This window comes from Penicillium verhagenii, assembly GCF_028828195.1.
Source record: "Penicillium verhagenii strain IBT 33310 chromosome Unknown utg000005l_segment0_segment0, whole genome shotgun sequence".
NCBI classification, from domain to species: Eukaryota; Fungi; Ascomycota; class Eurotiomycetes; order Eurotiales; family Aspergillaceae; genus Penicillium; species Penicillium verhagenii.
The window spans coordinates 1886306-1910511 of NW_026643169.1; the positions used below are offsets into that span (position 1 = coordinate 1886306).

Consider the following 24206-nt stretch of genomic DNA (forward strand, 5'->3'; position numbering starts at 1 on the left):
AGTACTCGCACTCCTCTTTGCAACATATACCGGGGTCTAACCCGAACGCGGGGGCGGACGAGGCCTGTCCGGTTATTTCCCGAAGCCATGCAATGCAATTGGTACGAAGCTTTGATCGACACACGCGGGGAATGCTTGAACAGGAAATAAGGCAGTACGATCTCTTCGGGTTCCACTTGACTTGGCCACCAGATAGAACGTTTACCCTGAAGCAAATCAAGGAAAACTGGGTTGTTGAAGGGTTTACTGGCTCCCCCACATTCTCCGTTCCCCATTCCCCCAGATCCACCCCCACGCATTTCGGACTCGGAACCCAAATACCTCATACACGGCCCGAGTGTTGGTGGGGGTATAAATGCTCGGATTCATTCTACATTTCTCGGCGCCAATGTGAATTGTCTTGTTTTCTTCTTCTTCTTTTCATCCCTGGCTTCTATACTGGGGGTTGATTCCAAAATGTTCAATAAGACAGGTCTGCAAAGCCTAAAAGGAGCTTCATTAGTGGGTGCCATCACGTCAGTATGTGCCTCGTCATTCCTGCTATTCGGATATGATCAGGGTGTTATGTCGGGTGTGGTCATTTCGGATTACTGGCTAGCGGAAATGGGACATCCGAGTACTCTCATGACCGGCACCATTACTGCTTTATATGATGTTGGGGCCGTGTTTGGGGCAATCCTAGCTGCATTTACCGTGGAGCGAATGGGTCGAAAGGGAGGACTGATGGCTGGTGCCGCTTTGATTGTCGTCGGTTCAGCTTTGATGGCTGGTGCTGTGGAGAGAGTGCAAATGATGGTGGGCAGAATCATTGCTGGTCTGGGTATGTGTAATGAAGTTTCCACGCTTCTTGAGATATGTTCTCTAATATAGCCCTATCATATAGGTATTGGCTATTTGACATCGGTTGCACCTGTATATCAGAGTGAGATTTGTCTGCCTAGTCAACGAGGATGGCATATGTCTTGCCAACTGACAACAATGTTGTTTGGATTAATGTTGGCTTACTGGATCAATTATGCATTGTATTTCCAGCCTGGCCCAATCCAGTGGCGATTCCCATTGGCATTTCAAGCCATATTTGCCATCTATGTGCTCATTGTCACACCCTTTTTACCGGATACGCCACGTTGGCTCATGCTTCACGAGTCTTCCCCCGAGCGGGGCGTCATGGTCCTTGCAAAGTTACGCAATAAGCCAGAAAACGATCCAGCTGTTCAAGAAGAGAAAGCCGATATTTTAGCGGCTATAAATATTGAAGCTGAGCAGGAAGGCTCTTGGAAATCACTGTTTACGGACGGGGGATGCGGAACGAACAAGCGGTTTTTCCTGGCACTCGGAATCCAATTCATGCAGCAGACTTCAGGTGAGTCCTACTTCAATCGAAATCTTTCCCTTCTACCCTAATATCTCTCATCCCATAGGTATCAATATTGTGAGCTACTATGCCCCCACTCTTTTTACAGAGAGCCTGGGAATGTCTCAGGAACGAGCATTGTTTGTGGGCTGCTTTCTCCAAGTATGGTACATTCTGGCCTCTTTACTCACGGTAAGGACCAATTTCCTTTATAAAGATTCAACGTGAATGACAGCAAAACTTATAATGACTAGTGGTACATGATCGATGCGGTTGGAAGGAGACGTCTATTTATCAGCATGGCAGTAGGCATGTGCGTTGTTTTGATATGCGAGGCCATCACTGTCGCAATCGGTACTCAGCAATCTGGAATTGCATCGGTGTTCTTTGTGTTTGCATTTGAAGCCTGCTTCACATGGGGTAAGTCCCACGTCGCAGATGATTAAGATGATATTTCTAATACGTTTCACAGGCTGGATGGCCACCGTCTGGGTATACCCAGCCGAGATTTTGCCACTCAAAGTCCGATCTAAGGGAGCCGCGCTGGCGGCCGCGGCCGACTTTCTAGGAAATTTCCTTGTACGTTGTCATACTGTCACCATTTAATTTTTTCCCCATAAAACTAACGAGGAGCTTATAGGTTGTGGAGATTACACCGCCAGCCCTTGAGAATATTGGCTATAAGACCTATATCATTTTCGCGGTGTTCAACCTCGTCGCGGCAATTATCGTTTATTGTTTCTACCCGGAGACCTCTTACCTTAACCTGGAGTCCGTGGATCTTCTCTTCATGCCCGATGAGGATCGGGACCAGGAGATTGAGTCAAAGCGAAAGTTTTACCACAAGGCCATCCAATGGAACGTCGTTCCTCGGGCAAGAATGGCTGTCAATGAAGCTAAAGCTAAGAAGAAGGCTGGCTTAGCTGAAACAATGGGAGATGTTGAGCAACCTGATGTAAAAATCACCGGGGCGTTCAACCATGTTGAGTTCAAGGGGTGAAATTCCTAGCCAACCAGTTGATGTACTATTATCTCATGTTCTCCGATCATTGGTCAAGTCTTTGAGATTGCGAGTCACGCGGACATTTTCTTGTTATTGATTTTCAAACCTACCGGAATACTTTGAGTGAAAAGGACTGCAGCATTTAGAAGATCATTTTGTTCAAGGTCAAAAAGATATACAGTACTACGTCTGTTTTAGCTGCATTTCTCGAAGCCACACAAAGACCGTGACGGGGGAAAAAAGCCCCGGGCCTCCAAGCTTTGTGAATCATTAATTGCCATGTGGTGCAATGCATGGATCCGACAATCAAGATTCTTCATGAAAATTATTGCGTAGAAAGAGGGGAACCCTTGAATGCGCATATAGAAATACAAAACAGACTCGAAGTATTCTACCCTAAAAAAGGCAAACCAATACAGGCTCAGTCTCCCATAAAAACGTGGCGGCCCTAAGTTCACATTCTTAAGTCTTGAGCTCATCAAAGTTTCTCTTTCCAGTGCTGTTATTTGGCTTGGTGTTATCTCTTGCTATTCCACAAAAAGACTCAACGAGTTTCAGTTGCAACTTGAAACAAGCTTGCCATTTTGAAGTCAATAGAATGAAATGCCATTCATACTCACAGGACAAAGTCGTGTATTTGAATTCTGTTTCCCAGCTTGTTGGGCCAATCAAGCCCTCCGGCTCTAGCCAGGTGTACACTCGTTAGCTATGCATCACAATGGCAAAAGGATGGCCTTGCACAAACACAATGCTGAAAGCCATGGGCTCGCCGAGTCAAATTGATAAGGGAAAATGAAATCAAGTGTCAAGTCTGAGACGATACAACCCCCGAATCCCGAGCCAGAAATGAAAGTTGGTCCCCGAACAAACTTAGTAACCATTGAGTCAGCCATCTCAGGCCCTCGGGGTATAAACAATAGGTCACACCAGCTATGAGGCTGTTCCCCAGAAGAGATAGGATAGGCGACTTGCAGCACGTGTGGGCCACGTGGAGCCAAAAATAAAAGCCAAAAAAAAAAAAAAAAAATCTCAAGTTCGAGTTTCAGTCTGAGTCTGTACACACCTGCAGCGTGACATTTATCTGGGGGCAGCTACAATGTTCTGCATTAGCGAGGTGGTCAGTAGCCGGTTAACCAGTCTAGTGGCCTTGATTCAACTTTGCAGATTGAAATACCTCGTCAGTTGAAAGGCAGGTTTCCAAGGGGGCAAGCTATTCAGCTGGTACCACCCTCACTTTCTTCCACTTGAATTTAGACCATCACCATAGACCATGACGCGGCAACGGTACGTAGGAGCTTGCAAGGACGGCCGTTTGGGTCGGAATAGAATTCGAAAAGAACCTCTCGTTCATAATCAAGACTGGTTAACCATGTTGATCCCGTAGGTGGTATCCAAAAAAAGAATTCAAGACAATCAAAACCAAAACCTCTCTGGTGCAAGATTTTCTTCAAGAGTTTGTCTCCTCTTTCTCGGAGGTGAATCTTGTCCAGGAGAGAAACACTTGAGGCCGTCAACACTGGACGCCTTGTCCAACGTTGGCAGATAATTGGTCAGGACACAGCTGACCCTCGAATAGGCACGTCAGGAGCTTTTCCCGAATTCGGTTCATACTCGGTCCATATCACACTCGCCCGTGTAACTGTGAAAGGGTCTGGGGCAACCAGCGTCATAGGGATCGGAGATTGCCGCAGCCGTTTTGCGGATGACATTCCCTGATTTCTTGGGTCTTTTCTTTTCTTTTTTTTTTTTTTCTCTCAATCGCCTCTCCGGAGTTTTTCCCATTGAAACCACTAGATTGGGATATAGATGATAAGATGTCACACCGAAATGGGGAAAGGGATAAGGAACTCTCTGCAGACTTCGTGTCTGCGTGTCATGCACACCGCCAGGAACCTTTTTTCTAGACGGTGACTAGAAGGTCCGAACTACAATGCCACCCAAGCATCCGGGGACTAGCAAGACGTGAGTGGCTACAATCCCTGCTGTCAGAGAGAAGATGTGCCCCGGGATTGATGCGTAAGGCTTGACGTTCGAGCCGCGAGGGTGCATAGGAGCGGTGAAGTCCAAATCGTGCACAGCCTCGTTCCGCTGTCACTGTCTCAGAGGGGAAGAGGGGTCCGGTGGGGTTCAGTGATGACACTCATACATTCTCAGCCCTATATTGTTTTTTATTGCCAAACGTTTGGGGGACGAAAAGCCACGCATTGTTTTGACAATTCTCCAAAAATTCTGGAAATCATTGACCCCGCTCGTATTGATTATGTCCGCTGGTCAGCACCTTGGGAAATGTGCCGTTCAGCTGCAGATTACGCCAATCAACCCCGAGTCCAGTGGCTTTTCTTCCCCTATATCCTGGAATTGTTCTGTTTTTTAAATTTTTTTTTTAATTTTTCTTATATTATTTTATTATTTTATTTTTTTCTGCAGCGAAATGAAATTAGGAAACCACAAGAAGAAAAACGAAGAAATATGAGCGTTACATTGGTTGAGATTTGAATATGGTTGAACCAACTCTCTTGACTCGACCACGAGGGATTTAGGGCTACACGAGCTGGAAGTCAACGAACAAGTGGAAATGCAGAAATGCAATTCACATTCAAGCTAGGCATTGTTAAGCGATTACGGATAATGCGTCCCGTTCTTTCGGGTCTCTTTATGGCTTCAGGGATTCCGGCCCCCTTGTACGCTAAACGCCAATTGCAGTGGGCATGCATGTTATCCCTGTAAGGTAAATAATGTAGTAAATGTAAATAATTTCCCATTTTCCCGTGGAAATCGAGATTTATAATCAATAAACCCGGTAATAGGTATTATAATTTATTATAATTTCTTAGTATCATAGTATTATATACATTAGGGTATTATTTGCACATTGGCCCCCGGGGCCCTTTCTCCACTCCCCGTGTACTCGGGCTCCGGATGAACAGAGCTTGAGGGTTTGATCAACGATCAACGGGTGAGATCTTTATCCCCCTAGTCTGCCAAGAGGAGTGAAGTTGATTTCTGCTATGGAGTTTCTGTTTTTTTGCTATGGGAAAAAAAAGGGAAGAAGTTACATGTCTTTTTTTTTTTTTTCTTGAATAAAAACGTGGCCCTTCTTCACTTCGTTTTCCACGTGATAAGAGATGTCACTTTTAAATAAAAAACGAAGACGAAATAACAATTAGAAAAGGAAATAGAGTGAAATAAACTAAGGGAAAAAACCCCATCAAAACCAAAAACCACAAAACCACAAAACCACAAAACCAAAAAACACCAAGAATGTTAGTGTAACCCCCTCTGAACAACGCATTTCCCCGTTTCATCCCTGGGGATCGTGTTGCGGACTAGGCTAAATATCGAATGAGCTTCGAACGTTCCGGCCATACAATTCGAGACTTTTGCTTTTCTTTGTCTTTCTTTTTTCTTTTTCTTTTTCTTTATATTTGATAACATTCATATTTCTTCACAGGGTGGATTCTAATCGTTATAAACCGGGGGGTATACTATATACAGGATTCCATCTGGAGGTCTCCACTATAGACGGGAATAAGGATTAAAAAAAAAAAAGGGAAAATAAATATGAAATAAATATGATCCAAAATGCCTAAAAAAGTGTCTAAAATGAAATAAAATAATAAATAAAAAAAACGTGGCCCAGATGAATTTGACCAGGATCTCGAGGCTGAACCGGAATGATCCCTGTCCGTCCATGCGAAAATACCGTATCATAAATGGAAATTGCTAAATGATTAAATTGAAAATAAAAAAGATTTAAAAAATTAAAATTAAAATCAAAAATCAAATCAAATCACGATCTACGGCCCCAAAATACACATGGCTACCAGAGTCTATTACGAGCACGGACTGCATAAGTTATCACGACGGGGGCTTAGCAAAAATAGCTAAGTAAAAAAGACATTTCCCAGCTGACGGGATTAGGAGCCCCATACTCCGACCCGAGTATATAATCAATCTTTAGCCCCCCCTCTCTGCCCTTAAGACCATGTGGATTAGTACTCTTCTTTGTTACTCCACTTGAACAATTTTATAATGCAGCGCTCTACTTACGATGCCCATTCGGGCTCTCGCTCTACAACGCACAGCAATAGTAGTGCTTTCAGTCCCAACGCAAACCCCAATGAAGACTGGACCAAGATCTCCGATCTAGCAGAGCGTCGTCGCATTCAGAATCGAATCGCGCAAAGAAATTACCGTGAGTGATCGGAACTATAGAACGAGAAAATACCAAAAAACCCCCCAAAACTACAAGTGAATCGTAAAAGAAAGAAGAACCGCATTTCCACACAACAGCTAACATAAACCCCCCCCCCAATAGGCAAGAAATTGAAGCGTCGCTTGGAGGATCTAGAACGACGAGCTGCATCATCCGCCTCACCAGAACAATCCCACGCCGAACCACCCAAAACCACCCCCAAGACTCGAACAAAGCGAGCGTCCAAATCCGGAGAATCAAAATCCCACCCACAAGGAGACCGGCCAGCCTCATACGATTTCTACCACACCCCAGACGAAAGGTCCATGTTCGGCCAACAATGTACCCGTCAACTCTCCGCCTCCCCACCACCAGCCTTCTCTTACCCCCCAATGTCGCAATATGACGCCTACCGCCAAACCTACGGGCAAATCCCCGTGTACCAGACTATTCCGAGCAGCTACGGGGGTCTGTCATTCCCGGAATATAGCGACGCGATCCCATCGGTAGTGCCCATGGTGCCCACGGCAGCGATGGGAGCCCCGCGCAAACCGGCCTACGACGAGGATATCATGAGTCCGTTCAGCATGAGCTACGCCTCCATGGCGGGCATCGAACTATGTGCTCAGCCTTCACATCCGGAACCGGGTCTTTCGGTACATTATTCTCGGTGATTCTTCACAAGGCTGCAGAAGCTAATATCTCTTATGATGTTTGCAGATGCCTTCGCTTTCTTATGCCTATTCGGATGATAAGCGCGCGATATCCACCTCCCCCGAGGCATCGGCCTTTTATCCCTTGACTCCTCAGTCACCACCTTGTTCTCCCCGTTCCAGGCCGGGACTTTTTGAATATGAGATGCGGCGGTGATTCAGTTTCTCCGTCTCTTATCTCTTATTGGTCTTTTACTTTCTGGGATTAAGGCGCCGAAATACGTGTCCGCTGCTTCCTTGCGGGTATTACCGTTAACTCCGTGTTGATCGGGGAATGTCTTTAATGAGCCCATGATTCTGGTTTATCTTTTTTTTTTTCCTGTTCTTTCCCCCCATACTTGTTATGGAAAGCCTCTCTCCACTTTGGGTCTGAAGAAAGAATCTTGTCTCTTAACGAATTATCTTTTACTTGGTTGTTTCCCCCCATCTCTCTCCTTTATGTTTTTGGATTGATTTTCATTGGTTCATGAGCGAGCATCATCTGGGCGTTTTCCTATATAATCTATTTCAATTGTTCGAGTACTTACAGGTTTTGGAGACGGGAAAGGGAACCAAAAGGGTCAATATGATATAACCTTTACAACGAAGCATGATTCACTCTACGTCGAACCGTTTCTGTAGCATTTGTGAGCAAGGGCAATAACCTTTTGATCGGCAATAACGATTGGCCACGTTTTCTGGCCCCCAAAACGTGGGAAAAGGCAAGTTAAGGCAAGTTCGGTAAGTTGAAATACCATCAGGCGTCCCACGTCGCAAGGACCATTTAGGGATCTGTTACGTCCAATGAGATTTAGGTTGGGACTATTTAGGATAAGTTTGCGGCCCCCCCCCCCCCCCAGAATCCATACAAGAAAATACACAAAAATTCCAAATGGAAATGAAAAATAAACTAAAACCCCCACTAAAGAAGGACTTAACCGATACCACAAACAGTATGGCGTAATACAGCTTGTCGATTTTACCCATTTGGAGCATCCACAACGGGCGATGAAACATGCGAAGTAACATTTGCCTAACCGGGACTAATTTGACTTAGGGCTTCCCTCGTTATAACCAACACTCTATACAACAACCAAGTGGAAGCATGAAGTTTTTTTGCAAAGCACATTTAAGCTCTTGAATTCCTCCATGAGAATAAATTCCCCGCTAAGAAGCGAGAAAGAACGAAACAGAACCGGTACCCAAAAAACAAAGAGGAAAAGTACAACGCTAACCCTTGCTCAGGTGCATATCCGTAACAGATAGCGGGTCAAGTGGATATGGAACCACCCTCCCTTGAGCCTTGGCTCAGCTCAAATCCAAGGGAGACCATGAGTCAGGATCCGGGCGGAGCCGTCGCTTCGAAACCATGTGGCCTTGTAACCAGTCCACTGGATTTTTGTGTGATCGCTGCAGAAACTCCCGGCATTCCGACATCCGTGCCCCCAACCAATCACACGGGGAGAGATTGCGGTAGCCCGCACCCGCAAGAGATTGCGGGCTTAATGGTCTCGACTCTTCATTACGCCCGAAAGCCGATGACGATGATGCAATAATCCGAGATCCCATTCCCTTGGGCCTGCAAGACTACTACTAGTAGAGAAGTGGGAACGACAAGAGAATAGGCAGGGATTTGGCGGGGGGTGTCCACTGTCCAGTATCCCTATCTCCCCGGGGGCATTGGTGCCTCTTTCTTTTCTACTTTCTACTTCGTACCTTTTCCCCCCCTCATTTGACTCCGTACAGGCTCCCATTCATACCAAAAGAGTTGGATAGACCAAGGTAGCACCTAGGCAGCTAGGCTGCTCCTCAGCCTATACGCCTCCAACGCTTTCCCCCTCCACTCCAGCCCTGTACATCATCCTCACCTTCTCAGATCGGCCTAGGATTGGTAAGGTTCCGGCGGGACCCATGAATTTTACGGAGGAAGAGCCGCCTCGCTCTCTATTTTAGGAACGTAGATTCTTATTTGACTTTTTCTTTAAAAAAAAATAAATTGATCTGTTCTCTTTTCTCGTTACCGTCCCGGTGGTTCACTAGGTCGCCTCCCAATAAGAACCAGCCAGCCTCCAAGACAAAAAGCCAAAAGCCAAAAGCCAAAGAGGGGGAGGGATAATAAAAAGAAAAGAAAAAAACAACAAGGCAATTGCAATCGGGTGGCCCGCGCGCACCTATCGACAGGGACATTTTAGGCCGTTGGTTTCGGCCGTATAGTGAAAGAGTCACAAATCAAAAAGCATAAAAGACCCAAGGGTTGGGATTAGCCTGGTCAAGAATGCATGTGCACTTGAGTCCCTTGGAACCTGTGATTCCAAGCACCATGTACCTAGACTGGAAAGGGCACGATGGCGCGCCCTTTGCGTGAGTATAAGGAGGCGAGGTCGTGTCTGGAACATAGTAGAACCAAAGTAGACTAGACCTGGGAAAGGGTGAAAGGGGGCCGAAGACATGCACGTTTGGGGAGAAATGGGGAGAAAATGAGGAGAAAAATGACTGATCATTGGGGGGAAAGAATTGAGCTTTCCCCATTTTCCCTTTTGGGTTAGTCTGCATATGTTATCTAGCCTCGCTTGTGAACATGTGGACATCTGGATATATCACCCGGAAGCCAAGACCAAAAACAAAAACCCTTGGAACATGAAACAGGATCATCATGGACTTTTGGGGCGGAATACATGTTCGCATTGCTGTCCTGATGCAGAAGTTCCCTTGGACTCTACTCCAACCTTAATATAGGCAAAAGGCAAAAAAGAGAGAGCCCTGCAGAGAGGGAGACCAATGACAGAGAGAATAAGAAAAGGAGAAAAGGAGAAAAACAGAAAAACAGAAAAAAAAGAAAAGAAAAGACGTGCTAGTTTAAATTGGTGATTCTTACCGAGCCGGGTCAGATCTATAGGTTAACTGGTCAACTCGGGCGTTGACCGAGTGAACAATCCCGTTATTTTGTACGTATCCAGGTACATTGTTTCAAATGTTGATTCATCATTATCATGTGGTCACCCAGATAATGCACAACATTGACATTGACCTATAATTGCCGAGTATATCAGACTCCCGTCGCTAATAGATTGATATCACAATATTACAATCACCCAGCATGTTACTATTTTTGAAACATGAGTCCAAGGCATGCGTGATAATGCAGGGTTCTGTTCCAACAGGTTCCCATGATAGTTTACCTTTACAAGAGTACAAGAATACATAAGTGTATACTGTATACTTCACTATTGTAAAACCCCCAAAAGAATCCAGTGTGACCATTTCCCACACGGAGTCTTCTAAATGAATCTACTATATAGACCAATATCCCCATTCGATCACGAGTCTCATCTAATTATTAGCGCGCAAGTAAGTCAAAATAAAAGAAACCCATGCCACGAGGGGGCCAAAAAAAAAACGTTACTTTATAAATCTTAAGCCCTATAAGCCCTATATACTACCTGAACTTTGCAGTTAAATTAGGTTGCCCCACTGGATTTCATGGGGTCCGATCGGCATAAAAACTGGGACCCGTTTTCTTTTCGTCATGGAGATCTTGAGAAAAGAAAGATAACCAGAAAAAAAAAGTCAGATATGCAGATCAGGTTTATTTTTATGATCCTTTTTATTTCCAAGTCGGCTATTTGGTTTGGCCCCTTTTTATGGTGGAGTTCGGATTTCTTTAGTTTCCACCTGCTTGATCGAGTTAGGATTCCATTTCGGAAAGACGCCGACATGTACATCTCTCTATACATGACTCATGAGTGATCAGCTAATGACACAATAAACATATTCCATAACAATCAATTGATTGAAAAAAAAAAAAAAAAGTCCCATGTGATCTACAGAGTCGTCAACATGTCTCTCGTGAATTTCCAATCCAGCCAATCAACTTCAATGCAGGGGGTATTTTAAGTAACTTCATCGAACTTTGGTGACGTGGTTCGGTTTCAATCAAGTGTTGGCAATAAGGGGGTTGTTTTGTTCGGACTGGAATACAGCAAGGAATAGGGAATCATTAGAAATCACGAATCCCAAAAAGAGCAATAGTACGGATTTATCCGAGCACGAGTCAGTCATTGGACTGTGGACACATGGGTGCGTCGCTAGTGGATCAGCACGACTTACCACTAGTCTCAAGTACTTTACCATGTACGAAGTATACTAGTACATTCACAGTCCAAGCAATCAACATTCAAAGCTTTCGGAGATATACCGTACAAAACCTATAAATTAATCAAGTCCATCTCTTATACGTGGGTCTAAGAAAGGAAAAGCCCATTCTTAATGCACGTCTTAAACGAAACAAACATTAGAAAACATTGACATACCTGGTACTAGTGACTTCCCACTCTGGTAGGAGACCTCGAGAAGCCCGGATCCATTAGCTTGGTTTATATTGATTTCAAATAGAACCAAGGTCTAATCTACGTGGCCAACGCCCATTGCCAATATTCTTGCCTTGCCATGCTACGCTGCCATTCCAAGCAACCACTTCACCATAGGATAAGTAGGATCACCCTGGTTTCTTTAGGCCAATAATCCATGCGCCACCTATTTTGCCTCCATATGAACCAGGATAGTTACATCGCTTGCATATCTATGTGATTAAAATGCTGATGTTTCCAGCATCTTGGCCCAGCTGAACGTGCGTCTGCAATAGAAAGAACCCCTTGTTATATTCACACGTAGGTGCATGATCATGTCCAGCCATAAATGTGGCTTCTTCAACAGGGATTAATAACAAGGGCAATCGGTTCCTTTTCGACTCTGATTTCAAATCTTTATAATTACATGTGAATCTTGAAACATTCAAAAGATATCATGCATGCTAGCCAACCCCAAGTCTTTATGGCACCACGAACCCTTGGACCAATATCCTAGCTCATCAGATGTTTCCCAATATTGAAACAATTTCCAGAACATTTGAAAGCTTCAAAGGAATCTCATCTCCAATATGAATTCGACCTTGGAAATACCCTACTTCGTCATTCCAAGCAACCCTGGAGCACACTAAACACTACATACTACTTTCCAGGCCTGCCTTTTCATGAATACCCGAAAAGTGGCATGAACCATTCGCTATTGGAAAATAAAGAACACTTATAAAAAAATCAATGCTCAAAAGTTTGTACCTAGAAATGATCGGCAAGACTGGGAACAAGAAACATGCAACAAAGGACCTAAATAATCGACCGCAGTATCGAAGTGGCATTTGACCATCCCATTAATTGAAACAAGATGGAATAATGAGAAAACACTTGAAGCCAAGCTACCGTCCTGCATGTCTTCCACTATTCCCTCAGCGGAAAATATCGTATTTGACTTCTGGCATTAAATGGTGCCGCATGACACCTGGAGAGGGAAACATGATGGTAGATGTGGCGGGGGACAGTCGGTTCCTCTTGATGGGGGAGAAAAGCCAACGGGGGTGTGCATCTTAGCCCATCTCACTCCCTTGGACGCTCATCTGGTCAGAGGGGGTAGGGTCACCCAATCGTCGTCGTCGCATGGGTGCCTTTTTCCGGTTTGCAATTGATGCCTCCTGAGACTGCCCGGCTTTCATTTCCATATCTCCATCCTTATCCCCCCGAGATTGACCCGAGCTGGACTTTTGATCGGGAAATGCACCAAGTTCCTCGTGCTGCAAGACCTCATCTAGCTCACAGATATTCCTGGGCTTCATTCGAAGCCACTTCATGCGAGGTCCCACACGCGACGCTTCAGAGACCTTGAACCCGTAGATCCTGGGGTCGTAAACCTTACCACGCCCAAGTCCCGGGCAGAAGCTCTCCGTGCGTACGCCATTGATCTCTAGTGGTTGATTCTCAGGTGTAGGGGATTCGGTCTCCGTTTGGGGTCGGCTTCCAGGTTGTGAAGTGGTGGTTCGTGGCATGTTAGCCAAGGAGGCATCTAAGCGGGGTCCGATACCCAAATCGGGGAATGTCATGAAGAATAGACATCCGAATGTTGTACCAAAGAAGGCTCCGTCCACGGAGTGAAAGCGGCTGTTGGGTGGGGTGTAGATGTCCATGCAGCCAGGACAGAAGAGCTTAACCGTTTCTTGACCTGGGGTATCGGATCGGCCCACGGGCAGAACTTTGCATCCACTACAGTTGACGCGCGGACAGACGCCAAAATGCTGCATTTCATACTTTTCCAGCATCTGTTGAATACCCGGTCGTGAGGTGATATACCGCTGGTGGATTAGACCGTACAGTAGCTCGGCAGAGCTCTCAATGACACTTAGATCGCTAGCCACGCGCGCGTGTCGGCGATCACCAGCTCTGCGATAGCCAACCGGTCGGTCCTCACCCAGAACTTCGTCGTCATCCTCCTCCTCTTCTTCTTCTTCCTCCTCCTCGTCATCCTCGGGCTCCACGTCAAGAATCATCTCTAGCGCTTCTTTATACATCGGCACCTGCGACTGCAGGCCCGTTAGGTTGAAATCATCCTCAATGAAGTCCTCCGACACCTCAGCAAAGAACTCATGACCCATGAGCGAGCAAAACGAGGAGATCCAAGACTCCGGCGCACCTTCCGACGACGACATATCGAATGAGGCGGACACGGATGAGGAAAGAGTTGATTCAGACAGTTGACTCAAATCCAGCCTGTCCAGGCCGTCGGCCAACGCCGAACCTGTCTCTCTCGACACGTTGCCGAGATTATTTGATATGCGGGAGAAGGGGGCGACGACAACACAGCAACCCTGTCACGCGAAATGCGAGGGGGTTGGGTAGCAGCCGCGGGCGGGAGGATCAACGTGGGGGCAGCGGGAAAGGGAATTCGCTTAAGAAAATTACTCGAGTAATTCAGATCATCAACGAGAATCGGCAAGCGGTGGAGTCCGGGATCGTCGGTGGGACACGAATGGAGTTGGAGGGCGAGAGTGGTCTCTGGAGAAGTTCGACGTTGATGGCAATTTGCGGGAGGGGAGGTTGTGCGAAGTCGAGAACGTCGTATCTCAGACGACTAGCCCCACCAAAATCTTATCAGCTTTCCCCATCAATTCGGAGCTACCAAAGGAGCAAGGTCACCCGAAATCACTTACCAGAGTCGTCTAAGACGCGTCTAAAACGAATGTTTATCAATTTCGTGAGCCAACGCCACAAGGGTTTGGTGCTTTGTCGATTCAATATTCTTTTCCCAGGCTATTGCTGGGACGCTAACGTTCGGTTCGGAAGTCGTGAGGCGGTGGCACAGATCAGAACAATGCAGGGGATATCTCTGCAGCCATGATGGTTTGCATGAAACGACTTTGACAACCTCAAAAGTCAGGTGGGACGAAGAAAGAAATCAATCAATCCAAGTGGTAGCTCACGATCACGTGCGAGGCCGATGTTGGGGTCTCACTATAGAACAGGCATCTGGACTGAGGCAGCTGTGGATAGTACTATACAGTAGTACTCCTGTACTACTGTACGACCTTGGAAAGCTCTATTTCAGTTTCAAGTGTATACCTATAAGTAAGTACGTATCAAATCCTGAGTATCAAGTATTTATACATATGCTCTCTCCAAGTAGTATGTACTAGTATGTACTGAGTATGCTATAGTATGCATACAGGGCTTTCTTATATTTCTCTTATCTGTAACTCCTATCCCATCAGAATAAGTCACGAAGGATGCGAGAAAACTCCTCCTCACCACCCAGAATCCCGGAAAGTCCTTCGCCGGTATTCTGGATTTCTCCAGCTGTGCCAACAAATCCATTGATGCCCTCTGGACCACTCGTGCCTGGCAGGTAGCTGCCAAATGAACCAACAGCCTCAAATAGATGCGTCAGCTCGTGACTCATCTGGAAACCATTCAAGGGACTGTAGGCAGAAAGGTCATTGACCGAGTGCCCAGCAAGATCTGCCATAGCCACCGCTGCGGTGGAGTGGGGATCATTAGAGTCTGTGCCAAAGGGACGGGCCAAGACCCCCAATTTCTCTCCAATCATTCGAAGCCCTTTAATAGTCTTCCACAGCCGTTTCGATACGAATGATTTGGTACTGAATCCATTGATAAGGTCCAAAGCCATGTAGAACTCGTCCCGGACTTGCCGATTAAAGTCGGCAGGTGCATGACACACGGCGAGGAACAGCACAGCCAGCGCAGCAACGAGGAAATAATTAAATGTGATCTGTTGGGTACGGTAGATATCAGACATCTGATTCAGTCGTGTAAGCACTCGAACGGTGTCCTTGGCAATGTCTACCACGGTCTGAGAATAACCTCGGTCTTCTGCAATGCTTGCTGCCGAGTGAAGCACTGGACGATAGATCAGGATTCGTAGCTGGTTCATTCGCAAGTAGAGTAGAATCCGGAGACGTCTCATGCCACGAGTTGCAGTTTCTCCATTCTTGGGAGATTCCACAGGATAAAATTTAAGTTCATCCGGCACTTGCCTGTACCACTGCAAGACTTGATAGTCCAAGTAGCCAATCTCATCGCGTCGAATATCTGTCGTTCCTTCTGAGCCCAGGCCTGAATACCAAATCTTGGAGCTGATTCGATTGTATGATATCATACACCGAAGATAGGTTAGAGATGCATCCTGTTGGAGTCAGAAGAGAAACATTTCAGCACACATCTCGCTCACTTACCGGCTCTGGTAGGTTCGGGTCAATATCTTCATCCTGAATCACAAATGGCAACCCAGTGCCCAAGCTCCACCGTCGGTCCAAACTGTAAACTGACCAAAATATACGAGTGGCTTCGTTCCATTCGGCCTCGTTGGGGAAAGATTTTATTAAGGCCTCTCGACGATGGAGACCCATTTCCAAACACATGCGCGCAGCTAAGCCAATCAGTCGGTAGGCCATGGCGTCATCATCCGTGTGGAAATGGTAGGTAGCCTGTCCGAGATAATGTTAATGGTTGTTTGAAGAAGCTCACTCCAAAAAGAGTCACCACCTACCACGAGAGCAAAGAGCTGGATGTTTTTAATAGCATAAGGTTCCCATAGCTTAGATTCAATCACAGGCTTGATGCTCAGATATAACCGCCTCCCATCGTTGCTCTGCCCACCCCCTTTCACAACCAGCGTGGTGGCGAGAATAAGCTTAAGAAGAATTGCGCTTTCATTATGAAGGCTGTCCGGACCAGGCAAACTCGGTTGGGCAAGACCACTACCGATGGCGGCTTCCATGAAGTCGTAGAGTAGATTAGCCTCCTTGATGACTGTAGTGATGTCAACAATAGGATACATGATCCCGATTTCTTCATCATAAGTTTCACACAGCTCTATAGCAGCCTTGCGCGATATGCCCCATAGAAGATCCTTGGTCGGATGAATAGTGGAGGTAAGGGTGCTCATATGTGGAGGCGGTGATCCAGCTGGCGTAACATGCGCCGTTGTTAAGTCGTCAGGTATAGCGTCCTCTGCTGGTGTGATGCCCATACTCTGAAGGCTTGACTTGGCAACGTCAAAATTAAACGCCGAGCTCGTTGGGCCATGGAAATGCGGATGCCGGGGTCGGACCTTCGGCATCCCGGTGGGCAAGGGAGTAAAAACCGCTTGGGAGGAGCCATCACGAGATAGATGGTCAAATGAAGGGCTTTCAAAACTGGGTTTCTGGGCCCTAAGTTCGTTGATGTTGTTGAAAAGACTGTTGACTTGGTCTTGTAGCGTCGCTATTTGAGACCCCATCGACCGATATTCCCTGGACGGAGCTTAGCAAGGTACATTCGGAGCAGAATTTTTGGCTCAAGTTCCGTGACCTACTCTGAGTCTTTGAAGTTATTGTTACAGCAATTCGGCGCATATCGGCCTAAACATCATGTTAGTAAGGTAAGGCGGTCTTTGCGCAACATGAGTATATTGCGGCTTGGATAGTTTCGTACATTCCAAGTTGAGGTGCCCGCATCTCCCACAGGGTACTTGTCCATTGCATTTGATTTTGCGACGCTTGCACTCATTACTAAACAAAGTGTTCGTTAGCTCAGTCTAGCTGACCGGATGAAACGTCGGGTGGCATGACGATACTGCTGCTAGTCTAATGCTGCAGCTAATCGTATCTCGGTTAACGGCAATCTTCAAATGCCGACCAAGGTATCGGGACTAGTCTTGAAGTGATTCAGGTAATAAACATACCATGCGATAGAAATGTAGCGATTCCGCTTTGCGCGCGTCTGAGTTCCGTTGCCTTGTTCCGCCTTCCTCTTGGCCGAATCCGCAGCCGGACTTGTGGCCTGATCCCCGGGACCCATCCCCGGAGGTGTCATTTCAATCTGAGGCGATTCGGAAGCCATGAAACGCAGAGAACAGGGTCACCAGGGGAAGTTTTTGGGGAGAAAGGCCTTCAAAGAAGTGCGGAGATATTCCTCGCGGGGTTTGCCGCTTCCCCGGATTCCGGGCTGAGTCATCTCTCATAGAGAGATGATTGGGCACTGAGGAAGTAGATTCCTTCTAAGTTCTTACTGCCTTACATTTGATTAAGAATGATCATCTTGAGGTACTATAATATTAAATCGACTTTAAAATTTGCGCAGCCTTATGGACCAAGTGAAATATCGGTGAATATTATGTCCTCCTATGCCTTGGTTCTCCATGGTTCACAAATCAGCATTTCCAATCTTGCCTACTATCCCTTCCACCCATCATTAAATAACTGCTCTTCTTCTCTTCACTTTTCATAGTTTCACAATGAGCTGCCTTGAAGTGACGATATCATTGCGAGTCTTAACGAAGGCTGGTCAGAATCCAGTTTTTGCCTGCGAGAAGAGCCTGCATCACTTGGTGTTGATGCTGTGGCTTCTTCTTCAACCATGCAAGCCCGGCTATAAGCCCAAAGAGAACTGATAATCTAAAAGCTCTACGAGCTCGCTGGATAATCAGGCCTTTCTGTGTCATTTTGGCAGTCCAATCCTGCCATACAGGGAAAGTACACCGATACCAGTAGTGCAGCTGGGTGTATCTAAACGCCTCGTCAGTAAGATCAAACATCAAAAAGAAGCAATGGCCATCAAATAGTATCATAATACTCACGGGTAAGTGCTGGAGTTCCAACCGTCTGCGGTACTATACCAACTTGAGCACACACCTCGCCGGAAGACTGTCTTCTGTAGTTGGTTCTGCACCTGCTTCGTCCATGCCCGCTCTGCCGACTCCTTGATCTCATATGAACTTATCTGACCATCCAAAATGGGGTTGATGAACTTCAATGAATAGTTCACGGCATTTTCTGTGGCAAATATCACGCTGGTATGACCCGTAGCTGTGTTTGGACCAAAGAGCATGAAGAAATTTGGGAAATGATCCATGGCAATTCCAAGATATGCTTGCGCACCGCCACGTTCGTCCCAATAATCTTGCATATCCTTCTTTTCTTTTCCAACAACTTTCAGTGGATGTAGCCATTTGTTAGTCTCAAATCCATTTCCCAAGATAATCACATCGGCCGGTATCTCCGGGGGTCATCTGTTGACTTTGTCGTGTCGGTTGGATAATGATTGCCAGGCCCTATAATAACACTTTTTGCATGAACCTGACTCAACGGCTGCGTTGTGAGCTCAACAATTGGCGAATTCAAACTTTTATACCAAGAATCGTCGATAATGCGGCGTTTGCAACCGAGGGGATAGTTTGGAGTGAGAATCTCATGGTATTTCTCCGGCGTGAGGGAGAGCATGTTGTCCATGAATCTCTTCTCGATCTCTGGTTTTTTCCGATGACTATAGGGAGTGTCGGGGAACATAGAGAACCAGTTTCTCTCAGCGCCGCAGAAAACATAGTTACGCATCAAGCGTGCAAGACCAGGGACGTTGGTCATCAAGGTCGGACTCCACTTTTCATACCAAGCGAGGACATTGGATGGTAATAAATCTGGCTGTACCCAAGGAGGGGTTCGCATTATTTGTGTGATAGAGCGAACATTGCCTTCGTTCACCAGACTGGGGATGACTTGGGCTGCACTGCAGCCAGAGCCCACCACAATGACATCTTTATCCCGGAAGTCGATATCGCTATTCCATCTAGCGGTATGCGTGACCTCGCCTTGGAATTCCTCAATGCCTGGAATGCCCTTTGGCCATGTATTGGGCTCAACTAGTCCTCCTACGCCGCTCACAACAATCTTAGCCCGCACCATTTCAGTTTTGATGTACACACGGTGCAGGCCTTCCTTTTCAGCCAGCTGATCACGCTCATGCTGAGAGAGATCACCTGTTCCTGGAACCAGATGAGAAAGAATAACCTCCCATTCCTCATCTTCTTCCACCCATCTGAGCTCCTTCACATCAGTGTGAAATTGGATCTTGTCGACAATCTGATATTTTTCGCATACATCTGCGAAATACTGTGCAAGTTCTGCACCGGGTGGGTGTAGTGTGGACCAGTCCGTCTTGGGAGAGAAGGAAAAAGAGTAAAGTACCGCTGGACTGTGGTAGCATTATGTTAGTGATTAACATTATTGGATTGATCGGAAGAGACCTACACATCACACGCAGCACCAGGATACCGGTTGATCCACCAAGTACCTCCAATACCCGATTGCCGCTCAAAAATTCGAAATTGATCTATTCCCAGGACTTCTTTGAGGCGGCATCCCATCGCTACCCCCGATTCCCCGGCGCCGATAATGAGCACCGGGTAATATGTATGGGCATCTTTCCCATAAACATGGCGCTTGTGAATCCTTGCGATTGAAGGCATTGCCAAATGGTTTCTCAGCACTTGAGTAGTCTAAAGTTGAGGATTAAATTGGCGTTTATCGCCGAGGGCGTGATATATAGGTAGTATTCCGGCGCTTGTTAAAGTGATTTAGGGTGTCTAGCTTTGCATATCAGCGCCTGTAACATTGAAGGGGTTGCATTCAATTTTAATCCTGTGCAACAGTTGACTCGGATGCATACAAGTAGTAATTCGGTAGATGGGACAAATTAAAACGAAATGGAAGAAGCATCCGTTGTTAAGATTGCAGTAGGTCACAGTCTACAGATGAGGGTGGTTTTGCGAGGTGAGGGGAAGCACGCAGCCTCGGTCCGGAATTCTTTCTGGTCTGATTTGAAGGGTTGACCGCTGATTAACCGAAAATCCTTGTAAATAAGTCTTCTTTTAATTGATGCGACGCGTCCTGTGTATAATTCATGTATGATTAACCAACAATAGACCATTTTCTTATTTGGTCGCTCCGTTGTGGCGCCGCCTAATACAGTCATGCGGGTGGGGTATACCGTATACCGTACTAGTATGATGGTATCTGTGCATTCCGCGGGTTTGGTCCTCAACCAACTTCAACTTTCGCGATCACCTGAATGAAGCTCCAGTCATGGTCGCCCAATTGGGTCTTGAAACGACGCTTCGCTTCTCTTAAACTGCGCCCAAACTGCAGTACACGCACATTCTCAGCGTCACCAATTTATCAATACCGCTCCCTCGATACCCTCAAAGATGCCAACGTCAATACCTTTCAACAGCAATGTTTCAGCCCAGAGCAACCCGGATTGCTCCCACGCTCTTATTTCCGTGACCTGCCCGCGCTGAAGAACTGGTTCCAAAGCCCCTCCCCAATGACGTCCGCGACGCGCCTGAACGACGACTATCTGCGAACACATGCCGCCGACGCGTTTGTCCCACTCGAACTTACCGAGAAAGCCACACAACCACCCAGTACAGATCGCACAGGATCGGAACAAAGAGCCACCGAAGCTGTGAACTTCCGGCAGTTTCATGCGCCGCTTACACTCTTTCTTGACTGGATGCGCATGGCGGAAATGTCTCCACAGTCGGCTCGGCTGTATCTAGCACAGTGCCAACTGATGGATCTTCCACCAGTGCTGCGAGACGATTTCCCGACACCCACCATTGTCGCACAGGCTGGGAAAGGAGATGTGTACGATACGAATGTGTGGATTGGGCATCCGCCTACTTATACTCCGCTGCACCGGGATCCCAACCCCAACCTGTTTGTGCAGCTTGCTGGGCAGAAAGTGGTCAGGCTTCTAGCTCCCGCAGAGGGACAGGCGCTATTCTCTGCGGTTCGCAGAGAATTAGGTCAAAGTGGTGGCAAAGAAGCCGCGGCAATTAGAGGTGAGGAGATGATGCAGGGCCAAGAACGAGCCTTGTTAGATGAGATGGTATGGGGTGTCTCAGCTTCTGCAGGTTCAGATAGCGGACATCGTTACGAAGTGCACCTGGAGGCTGGCGACGGTCTCTTTATTCCCAAGGGCTGGTGGCATAGCATCAAGGGAATCGGAGAAGGTGTCACTGCGTCGGTAAGTCGAAAGGGACGTTGAGTACCAAAGGCAAGTCACTGATCACTAAAACTAGGTAAATTGGTGGTTCCGATAAACAGCTTGTAGTATGCCGACATCAAAATTAGAAAAGCCACAGGTGCTTTGGTAGAGAAACAATCACATTGTACATAGGCAAATTTAATTCCTAATACATCATCGCATTCGACAACTCGACGCGTCTGAGATAATTGCAAAGCCTAACATTAGCGATGCGGTCTCTCCTGAGGCTTGAATTCTTCGGAGATGAAAATCAATCCCGCAAGTTCCAGAACCGTCTTGGCTCCACCCGCATTTTTATCCTCTCGGAAACTCCACCATCAATAACAATCCACTCTTCCACAAATTCACAATGCTGCTATCACGAACTGCCTACCGCGCTGCCCTCCTCCACTTGACCGTCAACCCAATTCTCGCCCGTGCCGCTATCCCTAGTGCCGGCGCCCTGAAAACCGTCTCCCATTTCCCAACTTCGAACTCGCGACTATACAACATCCTCTACCCCCAGTGCTCGCCTCTCAACTCCACCTTTGAACAAAGTCGCCAGGCTCACACAATGTCTTCATCAAACACCGAGGCCCCGAAGCAGGACTCTACTCAGTCCCAGTCAGATGACCAGGTCTCCCCTCCCTCAGAACAACTCTACCTCCCCTCCAGCGACTCCGGCGATCAACCACAACGGCTTGACCTCAGTGCCGAAGGCGGTTCTACAGTCACCCTGAACCATCTGGGACCGATGGTTGTTAATGTTGATGGAACGCTTGCGCGGATTGGAAACTGGGATGAGATGACGGAGATTGAGCGTCAGAACACCCTCCGGATCTTGGGCAAGCGGAATAAGCAGCGACTCGATGCGCTGAAGGCTGCAGAGGCCGAGAAAGAGCAAAAGCAATAGATGGAGCTGTCTTCAGGCGTGTGATGTGTGTAAAGATATTGAATATGCATAATGGTGTTTATATTGGTTCAGCCCTTCAGCCTGATTATTGGAAATAAATACTTTTTGTGACTGGTGGGAATTTCCAAAGTTAATAAGAGTGCCTCTACTCTGTAGATGCCAGGTTCTTGAGTAAACCTGGGAAAAAACTGGAGGTTCATTGATAAATGTTATGTTACATAGCGCAAAGCTCTCGGATTCCTGATGACCCTTGATATTCATCTAGCATGATCTGGCTTCATTTCAGAATGATGCTCGTCTTGAGATTCGTGGCTGGCCGAACTATCTTCGGAGGAACGTCGCTGGGGGGCATCCTCTTTTCTAAGCCAGGTAGGAGGGAAGAAGCTATCGTTGTCTTCAAAGTAGAGATGGTGGACCACTGCTTCCGTGGAGCTCGGTCGAGGGTTTTGAGGGTCCGGAGGATAAACCCAATGTGGAAGTGAGTTCGACTTGTCGTTGGAGGACATGTCGTAAATACTAGTTATTATTTTGGTTCAATTGGTCTTGTGGAGATGAAGGGGCTAACATCTGTGTGTGGAAAAGAGAAGGTCGTTAAGAGGTTCGGTCTAAGGTTCGAATTGCGACAAGTCATCATCTGACATCTGATGTAGATGGTTCGCCACCAAAGCAAGCATACTAAGTACTTAACTAGTAAGTACTATGCCATACAGACCGCAAGCCTAAATGTGACAGAAATAACCTAACTATAACCTCATCGTCCTAAATTTTTCACTATGTAGTATTTTATTAACTTTGTACTTTGTCTATCTTATAACTACTTGCTTTCAGCATGCAAGAGAGCCTTGAACATTTTCTGCCTAGCTAAGATCGGGTTATATAAGACATTACAACTATGAAACGACTATCATCCGATCAGAAGAAGTACTTAAGGAATGTAGAAAATCAATACGCAACTCTCTATATCTACTTCGGTGGGCAATCACAAGGAAGAGTTCGTAAGCAAAATCGGTTATGCTTCGAACCCCGCCCCGCTTGCCCCACGACTATAATCCCTCGGGGACTTGACACCATCTCAACCACTCTCCAAATCACAAAAATGACCGAAGATACTCAATCCAAGCGCTTTGCTCCCAAGGTGCCAGTTCAGCTGGACCCACCAAAGGACGACCTAATCTCCCAGGAGGAATTGGCCAAATGCGACGGTAAGAAACCTCCCACCCCGCGCATCTGACTCGGTCTCCGCGAACTCCGAACCCACAACTCATGCTTCATCACAGGTACCGATCCCAGTCGCCCAACCCTGGTCGCCATCAAGGGCGTGATCTTTGATGTGTCGCGTAATGAAGCCTACGGATCTGCTGGGTCATATCGCGGTGAGTCGTACATCCTATCCTCCTCTTCGCGCCGTGTGGGGTTAATCCAACATGCACCGAGGTAACGAACAGCAACTGACATGGGAAATTGACGCAATAGTCTTCGCTGGCAAGGATGCCTCTCGTGCTCTCGCCCGCTCGTCGCTAAAGCCTGAAGACTGTGTACCGGAATGGTATGACCTGGAGGACAAGGATAAAACCACGCTGGAGGAATGGTTTACTTTCTTCAGCAAGCGATACAACATTGTTGGAAAGGTGGAGGGTGCGAAGAACCTCTAAGCGGAGAGAAAAAGGGACAGCATATTACACTAGTACTCAAGGCTTCATGCTTATCGTGCTATCGCTTTTTATGGATTACATGGAATATACCCGAAGTGTATGTCGGATCTTGGAAATCAGGTCGACGGTCAAATAACAACTGCTTTTTTATTTCCACAATGTTTGGTATCCAACATTAAAAGAGAAAAAGAAACGGATAGAGTCACGGCCGTAA

At 46.7% G+C, this 24206-nt stretch overlaps 9 protein-coding genes across 9 annotated transcripts; 5 read left to right on the forward strand and 4 right to left on the reverse strand.

The window, feature by feature from the left end:
- Window positions 1-456: 456 nt before the first annotated feature.
- On the forward strand, window positions 457-2354 carry N7466_004236 (sugar porter family MFS transporter; the record flags this gene model as incomplete). Its single annotated transcript, XM_057163633.1, has 6 exons — window positions 457-820; window positions 884-1363; window positions 1422-1546; window positions 1609-1774; window positions 1827-1933; window positions 1995-2354. The coding sequence occupies 6 exons, from the start codon at window positions 457-459 to the stop codon at window positions 2352-2354; spliced, it is 1602 nt and encodes a 533-aa protein (XP_057022314.1).
- Window positions 2355-6389: 4035 nt separating this feature from the next.
- On the forward strand, window positions 6390-7422 carry N7466_004237 (bZIP transcription factor; the record flags this gene model as incomplete). The annotated part of the gene is made up of 3 exons (XM_057163634.1): window positions 6390-6552; window positions 6676-7208; window positions 7273-7422. The coding sequence occupies 3 exons, from the start codon at window positions 6390-6392 to the stop codon at window positions 7420-7422; spliced, it is 846 nt and encodes a 281-aa protein (XP_057022315.1).
- Window positions 7423-12663: 5241 nt separating this feature from the next.
- Window positions 12664-13776, reverse strand: N7466_004238 (casein kinase II subunit beta; the record flags this gene model as incomplete). The annotated part of the gene is made up of 1 exon (XM_057163635.1): window positions 12664-13776. The coding sequence occupies one exon, from the start codon at window positions 13774-13776 to the stop codon at window positions 12664-12666; it is 1113 nt and encodes a 370-aa protein (XP_057022316.1).
- Window positions 13777-14831: 1055 nt separating this feature from the next.
- On the reverse strand, window positions 14832-17464 carry N7466_004239 (transcription factor domain-containing protein; the record flags this gene model as incomplete). Its single annotated transcript, XM_057163636.1, has 6 exons — window positions 14832-15767; window positions 15817-16068; window positions 16131-16875; window positions 16938-16983; window positions 17057-17133; window positions 17307-17464. 6 exons carry the CDS (start codon window positions 17462-17464, stop codon window positions 14832-14834), a joined length of 2214 nt encoding a protein of 737 aa, XP_057022317.1.
- A 732-nt stretch (window positions 17465-18196) lies between these two features.
- N7466_004240 (flavin-containing monooxygenase) lies at window positions 18197-19865 on the reverse strand (the record flags this gene model as incomplete). The annotated part of the gene is made up of 3 exons (XM_057163637.1): window positions 18197-18619; window positions 18700-19591; window positions 19648-19865. The coding sequence occupies 3 exons, from the start codon at window positions 19863-19865 to the stop codon at window positions 18197-18199; spliced, it is 1533 nt and encodes a 510-aa protein (XP_057022318.1).
- Window positions 19866-20467: 602 nt separating this feature from the next.
- Window positions 20468-21503, forward strand: N7466_004241 (putative JmjC domain protein; the record flags this gene model as incomplete). The annotated part of the gene is made up of 2 exons (XM_057163638.1): window positions 20468-21427; window positions 21483-21503. The coding sequence occupies 2 exons, from the start codon at window positions 20468-20470 to the stop codon at window positions 21501-21503; spliced, it is 981 nt and encodes a 326-aa protein (XP_057022319.1).
- A 294-nt stretch (window positions 21504-21797) lies between these two features.
- N7466_004242 (uncharacterized protein) lies at window positions 21798-22340 on the forward strand (the record flags this gene model as incomplete). Its single annotated transcript, XM_057163639.1, has 1 exon — window positions 21798-22340. One exon carries the CDS (start codon window positions 21798-21800, stop codon window positions 22338-22340), a length of 543 nt encoding a protein of 180 aa, XP_057022320.1.
- A 257-nt stretch (window positions 22341-22597) lies between these two features.
- On the reverse strand, window positions 22598-22846 carry N7466_004243 (uncharacterized protein; the record flags this gene model as incomplete). Its single annotated transcript, XM_057163640.1, has 1 exon — window positions 22598-22846. One exon carries the CDS (start codon window positions 22844-22846, stop codon window positions 22598-22600), a length of 249 nt encoding a protein of 82 aa, XP_057022321.1.
- A 590-nt stretch (window positions 22847-23436) lies between these two features.
- N7466_004244 (putative progesterone binding protein) lies at window positions 23437-23992 on the forward strand (the record flags this gene model as incomplete). Its single annotated transcript, XM_057163641.1, has 3 exons — window positions 23437-23542; window positions 23618-23713; window positions 23814-23992. 3 exons carry the CDS (start codon window positions 23437-23439, stop codon window positions 23990-23992), a joined length of 381 nt encoding a protein of 126 aa, XP_057022322.1.
- Window positions 23993-24206: the final 214 nt, after the last annotated feature.